Below are 9,532 nucleotides of genomic sequence, written 5' to 3' on the forward strand. Positions count from 1 at the left end.
TGAGGTTGCTGAGAGACTGAGTGTGCCACACGTGTGGTGTGGCAGAGCATTATTGGATGTCCCCACACATATGTACTGCAAACAGACCATGTAATGGGAGCAAGAAAAAGTAAATAACAGTACATTGGAACCAGGAAGAGAAGCTCCCTTTCTCCTTTAATGGTCTCCTGAGTGCTCACTCTGACAAAACTTGTTTCATGGAAAAAAATTTAAGGAGCCTGACTAATTATCACAGAACAGGTACTGAAGGGTGAATTTGAAGCTGAGAGGCAATTTGTTACTAAGCATAATGCATTCTTGTTCTCGTTTATGCGATGAGTCATTTATCTCTGTCTTGTATAGCAGTTTGTGATATGTCTGAGTGTGGAATCTCCTTGTGTTTGTCCTTCTTGGGATTTATTGAGCTTTTTGATTCTGTAGAATAATTTTTGTAAGTGAAATTTACAGAGGTTTTGGCTCTTATTTCTTTAAATATTCTGTCTTTCCCTTTTTCTTTCCTTTCCTTCTGGGACTTCCGTTACACATATGTTGGTATGTTTGGAAATGTTAGGGATGGCTGGTTAGCTCAGGTGGTTAGAGCGTGGTGCTGATAGCACCAAGGTTGCCGGTTCGATCCCCACATGGGCCACTGTGAGCTGCACCCTTCTTAAAAAAAGAAAGAAAGAAAATGAAAATGTTCTACAGGTGTGTGTAGTTCTTTTTTCTTTTCAGATCAGATAATTTCTATTAAGCTGTCAAGTTCTCTTATTGATCTGTCATCTCAAAACGGTGGTTGCCCATTTAGTGATTATGTTTGTTTGGGTTACTATACTTTTTAACTCCAGAGTTTCCTTTTTTTTGTTTCTTTGTATGTTTGATTCTGTTTCTTTATTGATATTCCCCTTTTCTTGATAGTTATAATATTTTACTTTAATTCTTTAAAATGGTTTTAATTCTTTGAACATATCTGTAATAGCAACTTTGAAGTCTTTCTAAATCCAACTCAAAGTCAATTTCTATTGACTGCTGTCCCCCATCCCGAATATCAACCACACTCGCTTGAGTTTCTTACATATATTATAATATTTTTTTGAAAACTGGACATTTTGGATAATGTATTGTAGCAGTTTGGGGTTCTTTTTCCCATGGATATTTTTTTCTTTTGTTTTGCAACTTGTCTGGACTTAAGCTGCAGAATGTACCTTCCCTATCATGTGTTGCCCTGATTTGTCTGCTCAGCTTTCTCTTTTTTTGATTTAAATTTTTTATTTTAGCTTCTGAGGAGGTTATGCCTGTGTCTGCATAGTTTAGTGGTTAGCAAATGATTAGTCAAAGGTTGCTCAAATGCAAGAGCCTGGAAGGCTTCTTCTGCCTTTTATCAGCAGATATATGTATGTTGGAGAACACTTTAAAAACTTAGGTGATCTCAAGTCTGCCTTGGCTTTTATTTTCTGCTAGGCCCTCTTGCATCCCTGGTGTGCTTGTTGCCATTCCAGTGAGATATGTGGAGAGCTTGCGCCCTCTTTGTCCTCCCCTTCATGTTCATGCATCCTCCCAGCCAGCTGGGATTGTGAGGGCTGTTTATCTAGTCCCTCCCTGGTTTTTTCATTTCCAGACCTCCTGGTTAAATTTATGGTTGGTTCACTGATCCTTCACTCACCCCAACCGCAACTGCAGCATCATGCTAGAGAGCTGTGCGATTGCTCCATTTGTTTCCTACCGAGTTTGTTCATTTTCCTGGTAACCCTGCTGGGTATGAGCTTTTGCCCTCTGCCTCAAATCAGGCCTGTCCTTTCTGGCAGCAAAGCTGCTGGCTTTCACAGCCAGCCTCACCTGGTAGAACTACTGTACCAGCTGAGCTGTGTGAAGGGAGATGTATAACCCCAGGCAATAAGGCTGCTATCTCCCACTTTCTTACATAAATTCTAGCAGCTTTTCATAAATTAGTACTTCTCATTTTATTTGCCTTTGGTTCACTTCCAGATCCTCAAAATGGTTGCTTTTGACAGTTTTGTTCAGTTTTATGGAGGAAATTTTCTGATATCATCATTCTACCATAACCAGAAGTCCCATATTTCAAACCTTTGGAAAACTTTTACTTATTTGGCATTTAGTATTAATGTTGAGATTTCCCAGTTACACATATATACTGTTGAGATGTCCCAATGATATCTATTTAGGATTTTAATTTAAATTAGATTAAACTTTTAATATTAATTATGATATAATATGATATAATGTGTTTAGATATTGTCTTCTTAAACATTTTGTTTAGGAAATTATGATGTGATGACACCAATGGTTGATTTACTTATGAAACTTTTTCGAAATATGGTGAATGTGAAGATGCCATTTCATCTAACCCTTTTAAGTGTGTGCTTCTGCAATCTCAAAGCACTAAATACTACTAAGAAAGGGACTATTGATTATTATTTAACACCATCATTATCAACAACTTCACACTCTGGCAAGCGCAGTTTTGTAAGTACACTGTTACTGAATTTGTGTGGTTAAATTACAAATCTAAATTTGTGTTTAACTGATAGAATTTAGAGATTCTCTTGGGTGATACTGTTTGAATGACTTACATGTATATATTGTGTTTCCCTGAAAATAAGACCTAGCTGAACCATCAGCTCTAAAGTGTCTTTTGGAGCAAAAATTAATATAAGACTGGTCTTATAATATGTTATATTATATAATACTATATAAGACCCGGTATTATATTATATTAATTATATTATATTATGCCTGGTCTTACATTATAGTAAAATAAGACCAGGTCTTATATTAATTTTTGCTCCAAAAAATGCATTAGAGCTGATGGTCCGACTAGGTCTTCTTTTGGGGGAAACACGGTAGTATCTGTCATATTATGGTTGCTATTAAATATTTTGTACTGTGATCTGAGAAGAAAACATAAGCATCAGTGGATAAAAGAGAAAACCATTATGGAGATTCCCTGTTTTGGAGGTTTTGAACTATTTTATAGTGGTATACAGGAATATGATGATAAGCTCAGAAATATGAAAATATTTCCAGATATTGTAAATCAAATCTTTTTGTCTGTTAATTTATAAATTTATAAATAAGCTACCAGCATCCCCTTCAGTGTTTTTCTAAAATATTTAAGTTTTATTGGTTTTGAAATTAAATTGAATTCTGATAACAATATTGATAGAATATGACTACTCATTTTACAATTGTAGAAATTAAGAGTGAGGCAAGGGCCAATCATATGTTCAAATGACTAAAACAAAACCCTGTGTGTGTGGCCATTTGGCAAACCTCTATTTACTAAATGTGAGGTGCTTTAAAAAAATAATCGTCTTTTACTAAGTTGTGCATATCTACAATTAACTCTTAATTTATAGTGTTTTTATTATTTTCTTTATTTTTTATTGTTTTATCAGTATAATTTTAGCAATATTTTCATTTAAATTTAAGCTTAAAATGGAACAGAATAGTGTTATTAGAGAAATAATGAATTAGTGCTCTCTTCAAATTACTTTTCCCTGAGCCTTTTTATTCCATTTGTTAACTGAAATTTTCAGAGGTGTTTACTTTTTAATTAATCTGTAGAATGAGAATGAAAGGTCCTGAATGTATAGCAGTATTAGAGAGGTAAATACAAGAGAAAGTACCTTGTATATGTCTGACACTCAGTAGGTGCTCAATAAACACAATGGCCCGAATCTCTTCTTCTCCTTTTACTTTTTTGTAGTTATTATTTTGTTGATGTTTCCTGAAACATATTTGACCTGTGTATACATTTTTATGGTGTTTAAAACTAGAGGGAAAATTTAAGCAAAAAATTTTACATAAAAATTATACAAATTAGAATTGAAGGTGTTTTAAAATTTTTTTATATATGTATATATTTAAAAGAGTGTTATATCTTGATGATGTTGGATTTTTGCCATAGAAGTACTTTTTTTTTTTTCTGTTAAATGTTACACTTCAGAATAAGGATTTCTAGAAAACCAGCCCTTGATGTATGTATGTATGTATATATTTAGATAACCTTAGGTGAATCATTTACTTTTCTAGGACTCCATTGTTTTATTCAAACAATTGGAAGTTTGAATACATGATTGTTAAAATCCTTTCCATGTCTTCAAATGCATACCTACCTTCTCGCTCAGTGCTATCTAGGAAGGAACCTCTTCCTGGAATAGTGGGTAAAATCCACACAATAGTGTGACTAATTGTGATGGTTACTCATATGTAGTTGCTTAGAACTGGTAAAAGGACTGAAGTTATTGATTAGGATAGAAACATATCAGATAATAGGTACAGTCACACTTCAGCAGCATGAATATTTAAAATATATTAGATGCATAAATTATTCTGTTATCCTTGTCTTCTAGAAAATGAAAGACGCTTATATGGAGGATTTTTCCAAAGACAAAGAAACAAATTGGGATTTCCTACCAACTGGAAGAATTGAAAGTACAAGAACTGGGGAGTCTCCACTAGATACTATAAGTTTTTCTAAAGAAAAGGACAGTGATGAATTCCCACTCTGCTCACTTCCTGAGGGTATTGACCAAGACGTTTTTAAGCAGCTTCCAGTAGATATTCAAGAAGAAATACTTTCTGGAAAATCTGGAGAAAAAATTCAAGGGAAAGGAAGTTTGGGTTGTTCATTACATGCCTCTAGAGGAGTATTGTCTTTCTTTTCTACAAAACAAATGCAGGGTAGTCCCTTAAATCCTAGAGAGCATTTGTCCAATAGCAAACAGATATCCTCTGTATCGCCCTGTGAACCAGGAACATCAGGCTTAAATAGCAGTCGTTCCTCTTATTCGTCTAGCCAAAAGGATTATTCACATTATTTGGACAGTAGATTAAAAGATGAACAAATGAATGAAGAACCTAAAGAATCTCAAGGATTCCACTCTTCTAATACAAACCCTGATGTATCTATTTTCCATTCATCTCCAAATTTACAGAGCGAGCAACTTTTCTCCAAAAACCACGCTACAGATAACCACAAGAAACTAATAGCAACAGTTTCTCATCATGAAAGACTTGCAGAAAATGGAGAGCAGGATTCTACTGATGAGAAAATTACTTTTCCTTCCAACGTTGACCCTGAAGTTTTCTATGAACTACCGGAAGAGGTACAAAAAGAGCTGTTGGCTGATTGGAAGAGGACAGGGTCGGATTTCCACACTGGACATAATAAGCATATTCAGGAAAAAAAGGTCTGAAAAGCAAGGGAAAGACCATTGTTCTCAGATTAGCAGTTTATTAAGCTCTTCTAAATTAAACACTAGTAGATACTCAATAATGTAGAAATACAACACAAAGTGTTCCAAATAAAGCAAGAATAGTTATGAGAAGTAAATTCTGGCACAAACTATAAAAAATTCATAACAGAAGAAGTAATGTAAAATATTACCTTCCTCTTGTCTCTAAAACTATTTTATATTGTTTTTCAATAAAAAATATGGTCAGCATTAGTACATTTTCCATAAATTGAGGGGGAAGATATATATGCCTGCACATAAAAAATAGACTAGCCAAATCATTGCTATGCTATAGCAAGAACTTTCTTTTCTGTGAAACATGGAATGGCTCAAGAAATTCAGTGCATTAGGAAACAACCAAATAAAAATTCTACTGCCAACTCACCTATTAAAAATGTAGATATCTTTGACTGAAGTACTATGTACCATTTAATAAGTTGATGTTTTAAATACCATAGTATTTCAATTAGTGCCTCTTATTATACCTAGACCCTACCACAATGTCTGCCACACAGAACGTACTCAATAAATACTGAATAAATGAATTGTGTGGCAGGGGCCAGGTGAGGAGTGGGCAGGGAGGGGAGTGTACATATCACAGAGAACTAGAAGGAAATCTCCATGCAGGCAGATTAAGGGAAGGGTGGACACAGCAGTGCAAGGTGGTGGGTCTGTAAGAATGCTAAATAGTGGAAAAAGTCCCTTCTGGCCAGTCTGTAGGGCCTAAAAGCAACGGGTTAGATGTTTTTGCATCTTTTCTACATTTTTGGAGATGAGATTAAGGATGTCATACCCACAACAAATACACAGTTATTAAATTAATGGGAGTCCTCTTTCTCTTCCATTGTAATTGCCTCCCATATAAGAATGTGGACATCTTATAATTTGTAAGACATAGAGGATGTTTCTGAAACCCACCAAAGTATCCCGTATCCCTCAGCACTGGTTTGGAGAAGTCTTGTTCTCAAGTTTATGACCTTTGCAGATACAGTCTATAGAAAAGATGATAAAAATAAAGTACACAAACGTGAATAAAGAATAGCTTAAAAATGCTTTCTTCTAGGTAAGAAGTTTGAACTTAGTTTTAGATAACTTGAAATTTGAAAATTTGCTAACTACCAAGGATTTTTAACAGGAAGTTTGGGGTTATCAAAAACATTAACTTGGAGCAAGAATCAGAACTTAATCATGCAAATAGTGCTGTGGATCAAGAACTATAGAATTTTCTACATATAGTATTCTGATAAGGTAATCAAAATCATAACAGGAATATACTACATTTTTAGATAATTCATTAAAAAAATTTTCAATACTTGTAATTATTTCAGCTAGAAATCATTGGACACCTGGAAATGTTTAAAGGGTTAAGAAAAGTAAGAAAGTAAACAGTTTTGGTCAGTTTAAAGAGAGAATGTAAAATAATACTTTCTGAAATGAGAATGCAAGAATAAATAGCTTGGTATTTATTCTGTGACCTTAGTCTTTCAACATTTTTGTGCCTCAGCATCTGACTTTTTAGGTTATCTTGTATCTGTGTCTGCTTTTAATAAACTTTTCTCTTTGGTGTTCTACAGATTTATTAATACTATAATGTTTGGAAGTGTGAATTTATTTATTTTAGATACATGGTGACATCTTGTATCTTCCAATTCATGTTACTACTCTAAAATTCATAGCCACTAGCCCTTCAACTATTGCTTCTATATTTTTCTAGGACTCGATTTTACAAATGATTGACTTTCTTAATCTGTCCGTCATGTCCCTTAATCTGCTGTTTTTCATTATCTTGTTTATCGGTGCTGCATTTTGGCTAATTTCATCAGTTCTGTCTCTTGTTCATTGATGTTTAATTTTTTCCCAGCAATATTTGGTCTACTATTTAAAATACAACGATGGTTTTAATTTCCATAATTATATTTTTCATTTGATTCTTTTTCTCATCTTCCTGTTTGTTCATTACAGTCTCTTACAAGTCTATTTCTAATTTTTAAAAACTCATAAATATATTATATTTCTGATGATTTTAGTACTATTTTAAGTTTTTACAAGTCTAAATTTTTGGATATTGTCATGTACTATTTTGACTTGTTTCCTTGAGTGTGTGGCTAAATTGAATCCATGGGAAGACAGAAGACATAAATTGTGACTGCTTTTCTTCAGATGTGATTTGCGTTTGCTTCCAGTGAGTCAATGCCAATCCATTGGCACCACATTAGCCCCTTCTAGGACCTGAGTGAATGCAGTTGTTTGTCTTAGTTTGAACTGTCTTGATCTTGCTGCTGTCCTTACTTAATTATCTCCAGAGGTCAATTGCAGGTCACTGTCAGCATATATCTTCAGGGTAAACCCTACCTTTCAAACTTGTTTCTTGCTTGATGCTTCCTGCTCCTTTCCTGCTTTTGTTTCAGTTCGATTTTCCCCCCTCTGTGAGTGTAGAGGGATGGGGCCTAGAGATTTCTCTTAACATAGTATAACCACGTAATGAATTAAAAAGTCTGTTTTCTCCAGAATCTAGTTTTGTATTGGGAGAATTGCAGTGTAACTGTCCTACCATAGTGTAGAAGTGTAAGTCTGTTAGGATTTATTTTTACTATTTTTCTCTTGTTCTGTGCTGTGCTTCTTTCCCATCCTTCTCCCTTTTCTGTCTTTTTTTTATTGGCTGTGTTTTCTATTACATATTTTCCTTCTACTGATTTGAAATTTAAACATTCTATTTTAAGTACTTTTCATTACCATTAAAATTTTAACGTGCTTCACATCTAAAAATGGTAAATATCTGTAACCTCTTTCCAAATACAAGGATGTTAAAATATACTAATTCTAATCAAATTTCTCTAGTTCTTTATTTTACCTACAAATTGGATAATCTTAGTTTTTTAAATAATCAGTGTTTAGATTTGCCCAGATGTTATCTTTTATTGGCAACCGGTTTGTTTGTTTTTTTGTTTGTTTGTTTGTTTTTTGCCTCTCAGACATTCCTTCAAAGCAGAATTGTTCTTTCTGAAATTATGTCTTTAGAACTGTAGATTTAGAATTGATTTCTCTTGAGCTATTTTAAGATAATTCACTTTTATCTTTGAAAATATGCAATTTTTATTCTGTGTCTAGCTCTAAGTTCCTTTGTATCATGTTTTTTATATGTAGCTTCTCACTGATGCTCTGTTCATTTTTTCTTTCAGTCTTGTTTTTTTCTGTTTCTCGTTGGAAAGTTTCTAATTGCTCTGTCTTCAAGTTCACTAGTTTTTCTTCCATAGTTTCTAATCTGTTATTTCTATTCAGTGTAGTTTTCATGTCAGACATTTCATTTCTCTAGACACCTGATGTGGGTTAGTTTTGTATCGTCAATGCTTACTTACTTTTTTCTCTACCCTCTTGAACATTTGAAATATTAATTATAATTGTTTTAAGGTCTTTTTCTTCTCTAATTTCATCTATTTGTGTTGATTTGTTTGTGAGTCATATTCTGTTTTGTGAGTCATATTCTTCTCTATGCATGCTTGCTAATTTTTAAAATTGTGTGGCAGACATTGTGAATTTCACCTTGTTGGTAATGGTTGTTTTCTGTTTTTTCATAAATATTCATGAGTTCTTGGTTGCTTTAATAAGTTACTTTATTAGGTAAGACCAGAGCATGATTTAGTCTAGGAACAATGTTACCCTAGTACTGAGGCAAAATCCTTCTGAGGACCTAGGTTATGTGCTCTGTGATTTGTGAGGTTTTTTACTCTGGCTGGTCATAACATGAAATATTTCTGGTCCTATGTGGGCTCAGAAGATCGCTCCCTTTGCACCTTTCAAGTGGTTCCTTCCCCACACTTGAGTGACTTCACATGCATGTACTACTCAGTAGTCAGCTAAAGACTTGAGAGATGCAGCTCTCTCGTCTCCAGGACTCTGCCTAGGGAACTCAAGTTGGTGTCTCCAGACTCCCAACTCTTGTCTGCTCAATTCACAGACACTACTATCATAGGTTCTCTCTACCCATCCCCTTCTAGTACTGCACCCAGGAAGCTTCAGATAAGTAAGGGTGGGTAATTATAGGACCTTGTTTGCAGAATTTTTGTTTCTGCTATTTTATTTTCTAAGAGTAATTTCTTGTTCTCTAAATGTTCCTTTCTATAGCGTCCTATTCTTGTTTCTTGGGTACAGTATTTTCTCATCTCTCTAAAGATGTTAATGATAGAACTTCCAAAGATTTTCTCATACTGCATAATATCTCTTAAAGTTGCCTTTATTTGTCTGATTAAGAGTGGGGAACTAAAAATAAGACTGAAAGCTCTGGTAGCTGTGTAGGACTT

The 9,532-nt window shown here is 34.1% G+C and overlaps 1 protein-coding gene across 2 annotated transcripts in view; it reads left to right on the forward strand.

Moving 5' to 3' along the window:
• Nucleotides 1-6,822, forward strand: part of POLI (DNA polymerase iota) — a 24,380-nt gene extending 17,558 nt beyond the window's left edge. For both annotated transcript variants that reach the window (XM_019721913.3, XM_019721898.3), the window contains 2 exons: nt 2,255-2,460; nt 4,350-6,822. In XM_019721913.3, the coding sequence (XP_019577472.3) occupies nt 2,255-2,460; nt 4,350-5,195 (1,052 nt within the window). In that variant the 3' untranslated portion in view covers nt 5,196-6,822. The remainder of the gene's footprint in view (nt 1-2,254; nt 2,461-4,349) is intronic.
• The last annotated feature ends 2,710 nt before the right edge of the window (nt 6,823-9,532 follow it).

Source organism: Rhinolophus sinicus, chromosome 4 (assembly GCF_057876585.1).
Source record: "Rhinolophus sinicus isolate RSI-liver-muscle chromosome 4, RSI-T2T, whole genome shotgun sequence".
In the NCBI taxonomy this organism is placed as follows: Eukaryota; Metazoa; Chordata; class Mammalia; order Chiroptera; family Rhinolophidae; genus Rhinolophus; species Rhinolophus sinicus.